Source organism: Lentinula edodes, assembly GCF_021015755.1.
Source record: "Lentinula edodes strain Le(Bin) 0899 ss11 chromosome Unknown C8R40scaffold_3, whole genome shotgun sequence".
Taxonomy (NCBI): domain Eukaryota; kingdom Fungi; phylum Basidiomycota; class Agaricomycetes; order Agaricales; family Omphalotaceae; genus Lentinula; species Lentinula edodes.
The window spans coordinates 356058-373558 of record NW_025764309.1 but is presented as its reverse complement, the minus strand read 5'-3'; the positions used below and the strand labels follow the sequence as shown (position 1 = coordinate 373558).

The 17501-nt window shown below is 48.7% G+C and overlaps 6 protein-coding genes across 6 annotated transcripts; all 6 read left to right on the top strand.

The window, feature by feature from the left end:
- Positions 1-402: 402 nt before the first annotated feature.
- Positions 403-3487, top strand: C8R40DRAFT_1034594 (protein kinase; the record flags this gene model as incomplete). Its single annotated transcript, XM_046223439.1, has 4 exons — positions 403-1105; positions 1547-1950; positions 2085-2751; positions 2814-3487. 4 exons carry the CDS (start codon positions 403-405, stop codon positions 3485-3487), a joined length of 2448 nt encoding a protein of 815 aa, XP_046090742.1.
- A 659-nt stretch (positions 3488-4146) lies between these two features.
- C8R40DRAFT_1165901 (uncharacterized protein) lies at positions 4147-7248 on the top strand (the record flags this gene model as incomplete). Its single annotated transcript, XM_046230768.1, has 5 exons — positions 4147-4816; positions 4877-5056; positions 5110-5202; positions 5255-5604; positions 5752-7248. The coding sequence occupies 5 exons, from the start codon at positions 4147-4149 to the stop codon at positions 7246-7248; spliced, it is 2790 nt and encodes a 929-aa protein (XP_046090741.1).
- Positions 7249-7499: 251 nt separating this feature from the next.
- On the top strand, positions 7500-8879 carry C8R40DRAFT_1165900 (uncharacterized protein; the record flags this gene model as incomplete). Its single annotated transcript, XM_046230767.1, has 1 exon — positions 7500-8879. The coding sequence occupies one exon, from the start codon at positions 7500-7502 to the stop codon at positions 8877-8879; it is 1380 nt and encodes a 459-aa protein (XP_046090740.1).
- Positions 8880-12949: 4070 nt separating this feature from the next.
- C8R40DRAFT_437583 (uncharacterized protein) lies at positions 12950-13708 on the top strand. The gene has a single exon (XM_046235066.1). The coding sequence runs from the start codon at positions 13066-13068 to the stop codon at positions 13573-13575; it is 510 nt and encodes a 169-aa protein (XP_046090739.1). The 5' UTR covers positions 12950-13065; the 3' UTR covers positions 13576-13708.
- A 98-nt stretch (positions 13709-13806) lies between these two features.
- C8R40DRAFT_437362 (uncharacterized protein) lies at positions 13807-15028 on the top strand. The gene has a single exon (XM_046235065.1). It carries the CDS (start codon positions 14193-14195, stop codon positions 14895-14897), a length of 705 nt encoding a protein of 234 aa, XP_046090738.1. The 5' UTR covers positions 13807-14192; the 3' UTR covers positions 14898-15028.
- A 714-nt stretch (positions 15029-15742) lies between these two features.
- On the top strand, positions 15743-17109 carry C8R40DRAFT_1034863 (protein kinase; the record flags this gene model as incomplete). The annotated part of the gene is made up of 2 exons (XM_046223462.1): positions 15743-16373; positions 16436-17109. Coding segments are annotated over 2 exons (1305 nt in total), but the record flags the coding sequence as incomplete, so codon positions are not given.
- Positions 17110-17501: the final 392 nt, after the last annotated feature.

Genomic DNA, 17501 nt, shown 5'->3' with positions numbered 1-17501 from the left:
TTTTCGCTGTATAGTAACTTGCATGATTATGTACATATGCGAAAGGAACATCCGAAACATATATATCAGAAGAAACAAAGCAAAAGATAAACAGCAAGCAAAGGAAGCCAGAGAAGAGAGACACGTATGGACACAACACATTTACAGCGTTTACATATATGGAACGACCGCTTCATTATTTCCTGGGCGTGCCCAACGTTTACTGAGAGATCCTTATCATGAATGTCAAAGCCAGTGGACAATCTCAAACTTACCAAAATTGGAATTGAAGAACAATAAAATGGATGGGGCGCCAACATGTGATCCTTACATGACAGCCATTTAAGCGCGTCTCCTCATTGTCCAAGCACAATTTCACTCTTGAACTTGCGCCTACACCACCCATAACATCCCAACCCAATCATGGAACCAGTACTGGAGAATGAGATCGCAGCCCATCCTCCGCTTCCTCACACTCCTAAGCCGAAACAGCATCAGGCTTATGCTCCACCTGTCGTCCAGTCCACTCCTTCGAGTCAAAGGTTCACCTCTCACGCCGAAGACGAAGTTCCCCAGCGTGCAGAGATTGTCAATAAGTTCCTTGAAGATGATATCAGCGACCGCCTTGAAATTTCTCTGAACGACTTCGCGACCCTGATCCTTGATCTTCCAACTGATTGGCACGTCAGAAAGGAGTTCACACTGCTGCCGGAAAGCGAAGTCGTGAAAGATGCGTTCGCGGCATATGTAAAGGTAGCGATAGGGGAGGTAGATGGTGAAGGGAAGAAGAAGATAGGCATTGCGGGGAACGAAAGCGGGTTGTACCAACCCCTTGCGAATCTCTTGAACTCATTGAGAGACGGAGAGGGACGGTTAGGAAAGGACATTGATGAGAAGATCTTCTACGTTCAGGATCCCCGTCCGGTGTTGGGCTCATTAGTGGCAAGGAAGCCAGACCTGGGGGGGATCTATACTGAGCTCCTTGGTCTCACCGAAAATGCAAAACTCTCGGATTACCTCGCAGAGAACAACATCGTGGGTGTATTTTGGGGACTCTTGCTCTATTTCATAGAGGTCAAGCATGAAAGGGGGAGATTTGTCGGTCTGAATGTGAATAAGCAAGAAGGTATATTTACAGGATTAAATTCCCTCCCGTACAATTGAGTTAAATTTTTTGCAGCGACGGGCACACCGACGAATGAATCGTCGCAGTCGGTGGCATCCAATGGATCATTGAATGAATCAAATCAAGCTTCACGGACAGCAGCAGGACCTTCGATTTTGGCTGCTCCTCCAGCAGGTCCATCGCAGTCGCAGTCAATCAAACGCCCCAGACCATATGAAGAACTTGATACAACCAGTGAGTGCACATTATTGATTCATAGAGGCTTGAGACGAACTGATATTTGCAGCTCCATCGGACCGTCCTAACAAGAAAGTCAAATCTCACTCGACCTCCGAGGCAAACTCGCAACACTTGAGAAGGTCTAAGAGAATACCAAAAATTGCAGGTGGGACGGTTTATCACCTCTTCTGTTGAATTCAACTTACCCAGTAACGCGCCCAGGTTTCTCATCGCGCACACAGTCGGATACACTGCCCTCCATAGCCTATATGGTATCGCGATCTAGTACTGCCTCTACGCCTCCGTCTACTCCCTCCGCTTCTACATCAAGCAGCGATGAAGACGAGTACCTGCCTGGAGTTACCCTTCAGAATCGGGGCGGCAGGAAGAAGAGAGTGGAAATCGTGACGTCGCAGGAATATTTACAAAGGGCAGAGGCAGAACGGAAAGCAGAAAAAATGTTGACTCCGACGCAGGGACAGCATCTTACAAGGATTCAATGCGCGAGTTATGCCAAAGAAATGCTCTCGAATGGATTTATTCGAAATCATGCTGTGGGGATCACGGCGGACGACACTAGCTTGCGCTTCCAGTACTATGACCGATCAAAAGTTGTCGAAAGCAAAGTAAGTGTTCTATTTGATTGTCTTAGAGATCACGCGTCTTCGGACCGGGTCCATTTCTCCACGTTTTTAAATTTTCTCACAATCGCATTTTCGCTTGAACCTTCATCGACTAACCTTTCTATTTCCACCTTCAGCCCTTTGGCATCGTGAACGACGAGTTCAAGAAGCTCTTTATGGCCATGGTCTGCCAACTGCACAAGCTCTCTACGGAAAATCTCGGATTTATTCCCAACCTGGACCTGGATGGCTTTGATCTCCTACGGAATCCAGAGCAGCTTCCTTACAATTTCGACAAAGATCCGTCAAAGTTGGTCGGCGCTACCTATACTTTTACAGGGACTGATGGCAGCAGGCGGAGAGTCCGAATAACCAAAATTCTCTACCGCGCCGAGGGCATCATTGGTCGATGTTCGATCGTTGTTGAGGTGGAGTGCCTTTGTAAGGAAGCTGATTGCACCTGGCATGAGAAGGGGAAGAAGAAGACGAGGACGAAGAGGAAGGTGATGAAGATCAGTTTTCCAAGCAAGACTCGGCCTTCAGAAGACGGACTCATTGGGGAAGCAAGGTCGAAAGCAGAATCTTCCGGCGACAGTTGGGCACTCAATCATCTTCCAGAAGTCATCGACTCTATCGCATTTCCCTACCACGAAGAAACCACGGTTCAGGGTCGCCTGAAGAAGCATCTGAAAGAAAATTACGAGGAACGAGTTATGCGTGTCACGTTTTTGGAGAAGCTTCATCCACTTTCAGAGTTGAAAGACCCCAGAGAGATTGCGCAAGTGTTTTACGATGTCCTACAAAGTACGTCGCTCTTCTGTTCCTTACATTCACCCCCTCTTACTGTTGTTCTTGTACCCTCCTAGTTCACCAGTGGCTTTACGAATATGTTGGGATTCTTCATCGCGATCTTAGCTCCGGGAATATCATGTTCAGACGCATAGATGGCAAGGTATATGGTGTATTGAACGATTTCGACCTTTCCTCTCGCGTCCGAGATATGGATAATGGTCCAACTTCCAACCAGCGTACCGGTACTAGACCGTTCATGTCTCTAGATCTTTTAAATCCCGTTTGGAAGGGCGGTCACTTTTATCGCCACGATTTGGAGTCGCTATTCTATATCATGCTTTGCCTTGCTTGTCGCTACGAGGCGCCGGGTGTGCCCGCACCCGAACCACGACCCTATTCGCAGTGGTTTAGTGGGTCCGATGAGGAGATCTGTGATAACAAGCACAAATTCTTGACCGACCCTTTGGTCCTTGCTCAAGATCTACCTATTCAACCTTACTTCGCCCATTTCAAACCGTGGCTCAACCTCATGCACCGACTTGTTTCAGAGGGATATCATACACGTCCCCGACCGGATATTGATATGTCTGCATATCCAGCTTTGAAGAAACACTTGCCTTCAAAAACCTTATTCGACTGGCAGACCCTGGACGGGAACGTTACATATAATGTACTGAGACAATTTATGTCCTCTTTTCAAGAAGAATCTCTCGACACTCGGTGGACAGGCTTTAACCCGGACAATTGACCTATAATAGCCTCGATGTTTCCGGAAAGGGGTTTCCATCATTCTTATGCCTTTCCTTTCTGCTTTTCTGTATCTCAGGCCCATCTACTTTCCAGATTTGGAAAACTTGTATTTATACTGTTTCTGACTTACGGATCATTGGAATACCCACATGAAGACCTTGAATGAATATTTCTCAACCAATTGTTTAGTTACTAGGAGAAGTTCTGGCATCAATGGCTGACGCAGACCTACTGACTGTGCGGTCGAACGATTTCGACCCTTCCTCTTCCGTCCGAGATATGAACAAGGGTCCGATTTTCAACCAACGTACCGGTAGACTGTTCGTGTCTCTATGTAGAATTGACTTGGAAAGACTTGGAAGGGCGGTAATTTTTATCGCCACAATTTTTATTTCCTGAATAGACTGCCTTACATACATACAAGTAACGGTTTTACCGCTCCCATGCAATTTCTGAGTCATAGATAGATAGAATACACGGCGCCATCAGCAATGTAAATTAGTGGTCCACAAAGCGAAGAACAATAGAGCGTACGCGCTTTGCCGTCAACAACATGTGATCGTGATAGGCAAGTCAATTATGCGCGTCCTCTCATTGTCCAAGCATTTTCCAATTTTGAACTCGTTCCTCCACCAGCCAAAATCTCATCGTTGAATCATGGAAGCCTCATCTGACACCAAACCAGCTACCCCGACTTCGCTTCCTCAGCAGAAACAGCCTGATGCTCCACCTATCGTCGGGAGCACTCCTGAGAGTAACGGAGCTGCTCATCCCACCCAAGATGATGCTCCGCAGCGTACTTCGGCTCTGACCAAGTTTCTCGAAGATGATGCTAACGAGAGGGTCGTATTATCTCTCGATGAATTTGTGACCCTCATTCTCGATCTTCCAGCTGAATGGAAGATCAAAGAGGATTTCAGCCTGCTGCCGGAAACCAAAGCAGTAACAGAGGCGTTCGAAGCATATTTAAAGGTTGTGATAAAAATAGCGGAGGGTACAAGAAAGAAGTGGAAGAATGCGGCAACGAACGAGCTCACAAAAGTCTTGGATACGTTGAAAGGTGGGGAGGGACTTGGACAGTTAAGCAGAGAGATTGACGAGGAGGTCTTCCGTGTTGAAGAGCCTCACCTAGTATTGGATTCACTGTTGAAGAGAAAGCCAGGCTTGGGTGGAATATACAGTCAGGTGTTAGAACTCACAGAGAACAAGAAACTCTCAACATACCTCGCAGAGAAAAACATTTTCGGGGTTTTCTGGTGGCTCCTCCTCTTGTTTGCAGAGGTCAAGCTCAGGAAAGGTTGTGCCGAACAAGATATTCAGAACGAAAGTACGTTTCGTAGACTATTCCCGCTCCCCTAACGTTGGCTTGACTTCCCATCCCTTGCAGAGTTCGGAACAGCCATGGATGAATCATCCCATTCATTGGTCATTGAAGCATTGCGGCCTAATTCGACGGTCGCTCCGCAAGCATTACCAAGCCCTTCAAATCTCCGTCTTTTAGGAAAACGTCCGTCACATCCCAAATCGAAAAAGCGGCTGAGGTCAAATGAAGAACTGGATTCGACAAGTATGTGCTCTTAACTCATTTTGGAGAGCTTCGGTACTGACAAATGTTTGAAGTCATCCAACCGAATAAGAAGTTTAAATCTCACTCAACGTCCTGGTCACAGTCAGGAGCCTTGGAGACATCTGAGAAATTATCGAAGAGAAAAGGTGTGGTACAATCTTACCTTTGGCATTTACCTAGATGTTGAGACTGTCAAAGTTAAGCACCCGGGTCCTTCGCTCAGCATGCACCTGGATCAATTGCCCGCCATCGACTTCCAATGCGACGCTTCTGCGCCTCTTCCATCAACTCCATCCACTCCTACAGCCACCAGCTTTGAGTGCAAGGATAGACCTCGAGTGACCATTCATTGTAAAAATGAAACGAAAACGGTAGAGATCGCGACGTTGCAGGAAGCAAGAGCGGAAGGAATGACAAGAGCAGAGCAGAATGTAATCCAGACACAGGGTCAACACCCAACAAAATGTGCGACAGAGATGATTCCGACTGAATCCATGGATCACAATTTTAGTTCCGCGCATTATCGTGGTTCAGAGGTCGAGAGCGAGGTGAGCGTTTCCTTTCATTATTCAAGCAGTGGTCGCAGTTGAAAATAAAGAGCATCCGGCCCGATTCAATTTCCACGAGTTTTCCTCTTGACTTCAACTATGATTTGAACACTAATCAAAAACTGTTATCTTCTTTCTACCTCACAGCACAACAATGAGTGGAAGAAACTCGTTTTGGCCATGATCTTCCAGCTCAAGAATTTGCCTACGGAAAAACTTGTGTTTGTTCCTACGTTGGTTCTCAATGGCTTCGATTACCTTCGGGACCCAGAGCAGTTCTTACAAGAGTTTGCTGACGATCCGCAAGGCTTGATCGACACTGTCTACTCCTTCAAAGAAATTGACGGTCGCACGCGGCAAGTTATCATCAAATCAGTCCTCTATCACGCGAAGGATATCGTTGGCTTGCGCTCGATTATTGTCGACGTAGAATGCCTCTGCACAAAACCTGGCTGTGAATGGCATGGGAATGGGAGAAAGGTTGTGAAGATCAGTTATATGTCCACGACTCGGACATCGGAACCACGACTTATCAAGGAGGTCAGATTGAAAGCAGAGTCCACCAGCGAACTCTGGGCACTCAACCATCTTCCAAATCCAATTCACTCACTCACTCTACTCCCCAATAGAAGGAAAGCGTCTCATAGACGCTTGAAAAAAAATCTCAAGGAGAAATATAAAGAACGAGCGATGCATGTCACAGTTCTCGAGCAACTTTATCCGCTTTCTGAGTTGGAAGATCCGCGAGATTTCGCGCAAGTGTTTTACGACATACTACAAAGTACGCCGCCAATCTTTGATTTAATGTATCCTCATCATCTCACTGGCCCTTGCGCGTTAATCTACATAGCTCATCAATGGCTTTATGAATGTGGTGGAATTCTCCATCGTGATCTCAGCTCGGGCAACATCATGTTCAGACGCAAAGATGGCAAGATTTATGGTGTCTTGAATGATTTCGACCTCTCTTCTCGCGTCGAAGACGTGGACAACGGCGACATCCGTACAGGTACCAGACCATTCATGTCTCTTGATCTGCTGAATTCCTACTGGGAGGGTGGTCACCTTTATCGTCACGATCTAGAGTCGTTGTTTTACATCATACTCTGTTCCAGCATCGTTCTTCTCGATACGTATCCAACACCGATCTACGTTACTTCACAGCCGATTGCACTCCAGGATGCACCAATCCGCTATCTTTCTACTCATCAAGTCGATCATACAATCTCATCGTTGGCTGAACGCTTCTCGCCTCCAAATTTTGTGCATTCCACAACCTCGGTTGCTCTTATGTCCTATGTAGCATCAACACCCCAGACAACGTCGCGTCCCGACTTGAAAGCAACGCTCCTACTTTTGCCTTTCCCGAGGATCCCAACGTCTGTTCCAAAAATTCTTGGACGGTCCGATTTCTCTCACCTCACTGAGGACGAGTATCAATGGTCTGAAGTTATGATGAATATCATACAGAAGCTGTTATTCGTCGCGGTTGGAGAGAAGCCTGATGTTTGGCACACACCATTGAACAGTAGCAGTAGTAAATCGTCAGTCAATGTCTTCGTCAAAGCACAAAATTTCCGTATTCGTTCTAGTCAAGCAAAGCCTTTTTATCAAAGCTTTGAACACAACCTCAACGCGTCGTAAGGTCCCTCAAGTCCGCCAATTCTCTGCAGAATCTCAAGTGGTCTACTGTACACTACTCACTCACAAGTCAGCAACTGACTCCGGCAGTACCCCCCGGGGTCGAGCAAGCCCCTCAATATCCCCTTTTCACCTTGCACTCTAAATATCAAACATCCTCGCGCGTCTCTACATCACAATTCTCTTAAACTATCGACACAGTCTTCATCCCTTTGGTCATTTACCCTCTTAACCCCATTGACGGCCTCTCGACCATGAGCGAGGTTACCTGGCTTGAGGACCCCTTGGGCCCCTATCACCCCGAGGATTCTCTAGAAAGGGACGACGCCGATGGTGTCAGCCTGGGCTCGCTCTCAAGTACAGGCGAGCCTCTGGGAGTGGAGGAACTTAGCCCCGAACCCACCACTATCGACCCGCATAATAGCAACGACGACCCTGACATCGGAGTCAACTCTGACCAACATCCATCCCCTCTGTCAGGCTGGTACTCCCCTGGAACCACCGCTACAAGAGAAGACCAGCTCAAATTACTCATCGCCTCCCGTCCAAACTACAACTTCCTCCCCGCAATCATCCGCCGAAACGACTCCAATGGGGCGATTCACTTTCAAGACTCTGGTCATGCCTCCAGCCCCCCTCTCCTTAGCCCCTCCTCACTCCGCCCATCTGCCTCACAATCCCGTGACAGCTTCGCCGCGGCGGGTGGCTTGGTCGTGTCTAAGCTTGGCGCAAAAGGGAACTCATCTTCCAAACTCCCATCGAAACTACCCGAGCAGCCGGCCGGCCAAGACGGTCGGTTTACCTCAGCTCAGAAAGGGAAGAAGAGAGCGCCAACGACCATTCAGAAAGAATCCTCGTTTCCCAATCTTCTTTATCCGCCTGACTTCAAACTGGACAAACGCCCACCCAAAGAAAAAGCGGGAGATCGGGACATTCGTATCGAGCGGAACTTCATCCATATACATGAGCTTCTGACCCAAGACCGATCTGTCTCGGGCCAACTACTAACAGCCCTCAACAAACTCCAAACCGACTTCACGGGCTTCCTCAGCGACTTCAACCGCACCTCGCAACCTTCTTCCCCACCTTTTGCACTTCCATTGCCCACTCCCTCCCCACTATCTACACCCACTTCTCCCCTCCCTACCTTCACCCCGGACACTCAAGACTCTCTTCGCACCGTGAGGCTCCAGACTGGATCATTCGGCGATCTTCTCTCTCGCATCACGGATGGCCCTTCCCTCCCTGCCTGTGCCTCTGTCAAACGCCCACGCTCCGAACATGATCACACTAATCCCTCTCCGTCCAAGCTCCCTCGCATTGCCTCACCCCTTCAACTAGGCCATGATCCTTCTACTATCATGGTGGCACCTGCTCGGTGGGCCCTCCCAACCTCCTCCGCTGCAATCATCGCGGTGATTGGTCGCTGGCAACCATTTTTCGAGGCACGCGGAGCCCGTCTTCCTCTACCGGACCTGGCGGAACATGTCAAGGCATGCGAGGATAAATCCTACGTCATCCGTCTGTCCTTCACCGATGCATCCCTCAACACCTTCATGCGAACCTGGAAGACTCACCAACCTTACATCCCGGAGATCTTCGACATCTCCATGACACGCAGCAGTGTTTATTGACGTTTAACTCAGAAGAGAGCATTGTTAAGTAGATCAACTCATTCATCCACCAGCCCATCACTCCCTTGTCCCGCCTCACACACACTCACTCCTGTACCTTTACATACTTCTAACTATGATTCCTGTACCTCGCCTACCACTCCCTCCCTGAATACACACTCTTCTCACCTCAGAATCATGAGCTGGAACATCAACGGCCGCTATCTACTCAACTTCCTCTCCTCTGACTTCCTTGACCTCCTGCTCACTGCTGACGTTATCCTTTTACAAGAAACCCGTCTTCAATCAGAAACATTCATGAAAACCCCACCTGGCTTCACATCCTTCGTACGAAACCGCCGCCGTCTTGATAATGACCTCGAGAATCCCTGGGGCGGCGTCGCGACTCTTGTCCGGGACAATGTACCCTGCTGCCTTCGCCAAGACCTCTCCAGCCCGGACTTACTGGTGGTCGACGTCAACGGTACACTGATCCGCAACGTGTACATCCCTCCCGAGTCCTCACGCACAAACTGGCGCGACTGGTCGGACATCGATCCCTGGGACGCCTTCATAGAAAACACTCACGTTCTCATGCAACTCGACACCCCCTCCATTACAGCCGGTGACATTAATGCCCGAACTGGTGATTTATTACCTCACTCGGGACACCCGGATCGCGTATCGTCCGACCTTACCGTGTCAACACGAGGCAGACTTCTCCTTAATCTCTGCAACGACCACCATCTCACGATTCTCAATGGCTCCACCTCGTTACCTGGTATTCATTCTTCCCCGACATCCTTCCAACATCGTCGCGATGCTCAAGGTCTCCCCATTACCTTGACTTCTGTAATAGATTACTTTATTATTACCCCATTTCTCTTTCCTTTCGTATCCGAGCTTAACGTGAGCCCTGAAACAAAATGGTCTGACCACTCCCCCATCACCCTCAAAATTATCTCCCCTGGGGTTTCTCCTACGCGGGTTCCCATTAGACCTCCTCCTCTCCGACCTGCAATTCACCTTCCTTTACTCACTGATTCTGATTTCCTCCAGGACAGGATACTTCACTCCAAACCTCGCTCACACCAGTCTCAATTGCTCATCTTGTATGGCCATGCCTCACAGTCCTTGCTCCCTTTCCCCCCCCTCAAGATCTATACAGACGGCTCATGTGCCAATGTGGGCCAACCTAATGCCCGTGCTGGGTCGGGTGTCTTCTTCGGTAATCCGTCTCATTCACTAAACACCATGGCACGTGTCACGGGAAAACAAACCAACAACCGCGGCGAACTCTTGGCTGTCCTCATCGCAATCCAGAAATCTCACACGAAACGCCGTCTCGAAATATTCTCAGATTCCGAATACGCCATTCGCGCTATCGTCTACCGCGCTCCGAAGGAAGCTCAATGCAACTGGACTTGCACTAATGGGGACATCCTGCGTGCCATCAGCCTTTGGATTGCCTCACGGGAAGCCCCTATCATTTTTCACCACGTCCGTGGTCACTCAAACAATGCTCACAATGATGCTGCAGATAACCTGGCCAAGCTGGGTTCATCTCTCACAATTCCCCGACCTTTCTCCTCCCTGGACTTCCTATCTTCCCCTGCCCCTCCCCCCTTTGAACCTACCACTCCCTCTGACATCCCAAAGGTCTCCTCCTCCCTACCTGAACTTCCCCCTCAACCTGCTCCACGTCCAGCTCCTCACCCTCCCCCTGCCTGCCCATCCTCACATCGAGGCCGCAGCCATAAACGGACACGACAAGACGAAATTTGCTCAAAATTGTCCAATGCTGCTAGCGCCGGGAGTGCGGCTTTTTGGCGTTATTACAATGACATCCGCCGCCCCTTGCGCCCATCTCCCAAAGTCTCCCTGCAACAAATTACAGACTCCTTCATCCCTCGCATGAACCCCCCTGACCCCTCCGCGTCTTCCTTTGACCCCACCCTGATTGCTGCCGAGGACGCTCGAGCGCACGCTATTCCACTCCCCTCTCCACCCTCAACTCATCCTGCCTTCAACGACCCTCTATCCCTCGATGATATTTCCTCAATTAAGTCATACCTCAAACGTACCACCCACTCCAACTCCACGGGTGTCGATGCTGCTACCTATGACCTCCTCATCGACATTGACAACGATCTCCTCCTCCCTCTTTTCCAACGCGCTATCGAACAACGCGAAATTCCCTCATCATGGCTCACCTCGACCATCATTGCTATTGCTAAACCTGGTAAAGATTCGACTAAAACCTGCAACTACCGTGCCATTGCCCTCGAGAGCTGTGTCCTCAAATTCGCCTCTCTCCTTGTACATCACAAACTCCGCCTAGCCTTAGAGCAATCCAACACCATCCCACCTTCTCAGAATGGTTTTCGGGAAGGCTACCGCACAAACAACAACGCATTCATCCTCCGTACCATCATCGACAAAGCTCGGGCACAAGGGGAAACCATCTACTTAGCATTTGTCGATATCTCCAATGCCTTCCCCTCTACCAACCAGAGTTCCCTATGGAACAAACTCTCCGATGCGGGTCTCACTGGCAAGTACTTCGACTGGCTTCGATCACTTTACAACCAAATGACCTACATCATCGCCCACAATGGCCAACTGTCCCACGAATTCCATGCGTTCAGTGGAGTCCTCATGGGTGACCCTTCCTCTCCCACCCTCTGGAATATATTCCTCTCCACCTTCAACCTATCCTTTGACCCCGAGGATGTCGAGCTCCGAATGGTAGTTATCTCACACCTCGAACATGCAGATGACATCGTACTCATCTCTCGAGGTCACGCTGGCCTGCAACGCCATCTCCGAACATTTGAGATCTGGTGCCGAAATAACTCCCTTCTTGTCAGCCCCGGAAAGTCATGGCTAATGCTCTTTGGTCGCCTCCCTTTGGTCCTTCCTCAACTCACACTTTCCGATAAACCCCTCAAATTCCGTGACGTAGGCCGATATGTGGGCATCTTCTTTCAATCCACCCACCGTAACATGTTCGCTCCCCACTATACCGAAAAGCGTGACGCCGCTGTCGGGACTGCGCGCGCCATCACTGGCTGCGATCTACTTGTTGGAAATCGACGCATGCCTCCCTCTATCACTAAACAACTATACACCGCGCTCGTGGACTGCCACCTGACCAACGGATGCGAGATCATACCTGACACCGACCCTGGTCTTATCCAGATTCTAGAAGACGTTCAATTACGCTTCCTTCGCCGTATGCTCAACCTCTCCAACAACTCTGTTATCACACCACTATTCACCGAATCGGGCATCATGCCTATTCGCACCCGCCGCGCATCGCTTGCACTCCGTTACCTCAAATACCTCATCGCTCTCCCCCCCTCTCACTACGCACTCCTGGCCCTCTGGGAGAACGACAACCTCCGCCGCGCTAGCTCTCCATGCTGGCTCTCGGACTTAGACTATGCCATCTCCCAACTCCCGGGCCACCACCGCCTGCCTCACCTTCGGGATCTCAACAGTGACTGTATTGACACTCTGATCAAAACCATTGAGTTCTCCACAAAATCCGAACTACAATCCCACATCGACACCTGGTCAAAACTCTCTTTACTCAGAAATCGCCTAGAACCGAAGGAAGAAGGTCCGGCAAAACTGCAAATCATCGGACTTCGCCATTACCTCACTCAAATCAAGAACCACGCGCATCGTCGCTCAGTCACCAAACTCCTCTGCGGCGACCTCACCCCCCAAGTATTCCGAGCCTCCGCCTCACCCCTTCGTCAGCTCACCCCGACAGAGATTCTCAACCGAGCCTGTCGTGCATGTAATCGGCAGGGAGAAACTCCACAACACCTTTTGTTTCAATGCCCATCCCTTACCTCCATCTCTTCTCTCCGATCCGAGTTCTTCTTGTCCATTCGACAGTCTCGGCCGCTACCACGCAGCTCAAACCTCTCGGATCCCACTGCGCTACACTATCTCAAGTTATTAGTTTTCGACTGGAACCTAATCGTCCCCACCGCTAAGTTCATCCACGAGGTCGTGACTCTCTGGCAACTCTTTTTAGACACTGGTTTAGATGGCTCCTCGGAACATGTGGATAGCGATTATGAGTCTGAAGAGGAGTGATTTGTGTTTGTTCCGCTCTATTCTTATATGTATACAAGAATAACCCTGTACTATAACCCCTTCATTCTAGCTGCAGTCTACCATCCCAGGTTGGATGAGCATTCGCTGCAGCGAAGATTGCTGGGCCCGGCTGTTCCCTTGTGGGACCCCGTCGACTCGACGGAGCCGCGTATATATCTATCTATCTATCTATCTCTGCCTTGCTTGTCGCTATGAGGCGCCGGGTGTGCCTGCAACTGAACCACGAGCTTACTCGAAATGGTTCAGCGGGTCCGATCAGGACATCTCTGGTTACAAGAACACCTTCTTGACCAGCCCTTTTGTCCTTGCTCAAGGTCTACCTATTCAGCCTTACTTCGCCGATTTCGAACCGTGGCTCAACCTCATGCACCAATTTGTTTCAGAGGGATATCATGCACGTCCCCGACCAGGTATTGATGTGTCTGCATATCCCGGTTTGAAGAAACACTTGCCTTCAAAAACCTTATTCGACTGGCAGACCCTGGATGGGAACGTTACGTATAGTGTACTGAGACAATTTATGTCCTCTTTTCAAAAAGAACCTCTCGACACTCGGTGGACAGGCTTCAACCCGGACAATTGACCTATAATAGCTTCGATGTCCGCGGAAAAGGATGTACATCATTATTTTATGCCTTTCCTTTCTGCTTTGCTGTACCTCAAACCCATATACTTTCCACTGGATTTGGAAAAATTGTATCTATACTGTTTCTAACTTACGGATCATTGGAATACATACATGATGACGTCGACCTCGAATGAATATTTCTCAAACAATTGTTTAGTTACAAAGAGAAGTTCTGCCATCAATAGCCGCCACAGACCTAATGACTGTATGGTGTTTCTGATTCGACCTTTCCTCTTCAGTCCGAGATATGAACAATGATCTGACTTTCAACCAACGTACCGGTACCAGATTTTTCGTGTCTCTAGAATCGACTTGGAAAGACTTGAAAGGGCGGTCGTTTCTATCGCCACAATTTTGATTTCGTGGATAGACTGCCTTACATACGATAGATAGGATACACGGCGCCATCAGCAATGTTATGGTCCAAAAACCGAAGAACAATAGAGAGTACGCGCTTTGCCTGTAACAACATGTGATCGTGATATGCAAGTCAGTTATGCGCCTCCTCTCATTGTTCAGTCATTTGCCATTCTTGAACTCGCTCCTCCACCAAGCAAATTTTCTCCGTTATCATGGAAGCTCCACCAGAGACTAAACTCGCTACCCCGACTTCCCTTCCTCAGCAGAAACAGCCTGATGCTCCACCTATCGTCGGGAGCACTCCTGAGAGTAACGGAGCTGCTCATCCCACCCAAGATGATGCTCCGCAGCGTACTTCGGCTCTGACCAAGTTTCTTGAAGATGATGCTCACGAGAGGGTCGTGTTTTCTCTCGATGAATTTGTGACCCTCATTCTCGATCTTCCAACCGATTGGAAGATCAAAGAGGAGTTCAGCCTGCCACCGACAAGTACAGCAGTGATAGAGGCGCTCGGAGCATACCTGAAGGTTGCGATAAAAATAGCGGGGGGTGAAAGGAAGAAGTGGAGGAATGCTGCAACGAATGAGATCGAGTTGAACCACCCCCTCACAAAAGTCTTAAATACATTGAGAGATGGAGAGGGACACTTCACGAAAGACAATGATGAGGGAATCTTCTGCATTGAGGATCCTCACCTAGTATTGGGTTCACTGTTGGAGAGGAATGGAATATACAGTCCGCTGTTGAAACTCACAGAAAACAAGAAACTCTCGACATATCTTGCAGACAAAAATATGTTCGGGGTTTTTTGGGGGCTCCTGCTTTTGTTTGTAGAGGTCAACCTCAGGAAGAAAGGTTTTGCAGATCCAAATATCCAGAGAGCAGGTATGTTACAGGGACTATTCCCGTTCCCATAGTTGACTCGCCTTGTATTCCTTGCAGAGATCGGAGTACCTTTGAACGAATCATCAAATTTCACTTTTTCACAAGAACGTCGCTCACACCCCAAATCGAATAAGCGGCTGAGGTCGAATGAAGAACTGGATTCTACAAGTATGTGCCCTTTATTCATTTTGGAGAGGTACTGACAAATGTTACAAGTCGTCCGGCCAAATAAGAAGTTAAAGTTTAAATCTCACTCAACGTCCCGGTCAGAGTCACAAGCCTTTAAGAGATCTGAGAGACTTTCAAAGAGAGAAGGTGAGGCACAGTCTGACCTTTGGCATTCGACTAGATGTTCAGACTGTCAAAGTTAAGCACCCGGATCCTTTGCTCAACATGCACCTGGATCAATTGCCCGCCGTCGAAATCCAATCCGATGCTTCGACACCTCTTCCTTCCACTCCATCCACTCCAACAATTACGAGCCTTAAGCAAAAGGATAGACCTCGAGTCACCATTCAAAGTACAAATAGAACGAAAACGGTCGAGATTGCGACGTTGCGGGAAGCAAGAGCGGAAGGAATGTCAAGAGCAGAGCAGAATGTGATCCAGACACAGGGCCAGCACCCAACAAGAAAATGTGTGACAGAGATGATTTTGACTGAATCCATAAATCACGGTTTCAGTTTCGCGCAATATCGTGGTTCAGAGGTCGAGAGCGAGGTGAGCGTTTCCTTTCATTATTCAAGCAATGGTCGTAGTTGGAAATAAAGAGCAGATATCCGGCCCGATTTATTTAATTTCCACGAGATTTCCTCTTGACTTCAACTATGATCACTAATCAAAAATCGTTATCTTCTTCCTATGTACCTCACAGCCCAACGATGAGTGGACGAAACTTGTTTTGGCCATGATCTGCCAGCTGAAGAAGCTGCCTACGGAAAAACTTGTGTTTGTTCCTACGTTGGTTCTCAATGGCTTCGATTACCTTCGAGACCCAGAGCAGTTCTTACAAGAGTTTGCTGACGATCCGCAAGATTTGATCGACGCTGTCTACTCCTTCAAAGAAATTGACGGTCGCACTCGGAAAGTTATCATCAAATCAATCCTATATCATGCGAAGGATTTTGTTGGCTTGCACTCGCTTATCGTTGACGTGGAATGCCTCTGCACGAAAACTGGCTGTAAATGGCATGGGAATGAGAAGAAGGTTATGAAGATCAGTTTCATGGGCACAGCTCGGCAGTCAGAGCAAGGACTGATTGGGGAGGCTAGATCGAAAGCAGAATCGACTGGCGAAGTCTGGGCACTCAATCATCTCCCAAATGCCATCCACTCACTCAGTTTATTGCCCAACAGAAGGAAAGCGTCTCACAGACGCTTGAAAAAGGCTCTCAAGGAGAAATATGAAGAACAAGCGATGCATGTCACAGTTCTCGAGCAACTCCATCCGCTTTCCGAGTTGGAAGATCCGCGGGATTTCGCGCAAGTGTTTTACGACGTACTACAAAGTACGCCGATCTTCCATTCAATGTATCCTCATTATCTCACTGGCCCTCGCGCGTTAATCTAGTTCATCAATGGCTTTATGAATGTGGTGGAATTCTCCATCGTGATCTCAGCTCGGGCAACATCATGTTCAGACGCAAAGATGGCAAGATTTATGGTGTCTTGAATGATTTCGACCTCTTTTCTCGCGTCGAAGACATGGACAACGGCGACATCCGTACAGGTACCAGACCATTCATGTCTCTTGATCTGCTGAATTCCTACTGGGAGGGTGGTCACCTTTACCGCCATGATCTTGAGTCACTGTTTTACATCATACTCTGCCTTGCTTGTCGTTACGAGGCGCCGGGTGTGCCTGCAACTGAACCACGAGCTTACTCGAAATGGTTCAGTGGGTCTGATCAGGACATCCTTGGTAACAAGAACACCTTCTTGACCAGCCCTTTTCTCCTTGCTCAAGATCTACCTATTCAACCTTACTTCGCCCATTTCGTACCGTGGCTTAAGCGTATCCGTTATTTCATTTCAGAGGGCTATCATGCGCGTCCTCGACCTCAACTCGAACCTGTGGATGATACAGTTATCCTCGATTTACCGGAAGACATGCAACCCCAAGCGTCGTTCAATTGGCAGACTCTCGGCGGGCAGGTGACTTACAGTCGTTTCAGGCGTGTCATGTCTTCTTTCAAGGATGAACCCCTCGAAACTCGCTGGTCGGATGGTCAGGCTCCACGTTGAAAGTATACTTGACCTCCGGTATGCCTGCCTTGGGCCACCCATGTCTTCACAACGCATATTTTTGTAGTATCATTTATCCGGGGGGGTTTTGGTAAAGTTGTATTCATCGTAGTCTTAGGTATTCTTTCGTTGGTGCTATTGGACATAATCTGACACATGTATGTTCGAAAGGTTGCGTGAACATATCCCCTTGCCTGACATAGATAGTTAGAAGACATGTACAGAGGTTCAAGTACTGTGATGAGAATCTATGGCGCAATTCGTGCTGGGTGGTCGACGAAGAGTTACCCTTACTCATTTGCCTGCTGTGTGACGCAAGTGAACAACAAAGTTTCCGTATTTCGTTGTTATTACTTCAACTGTTTTTGGTGGGTGTTGAGATGCATATGCAT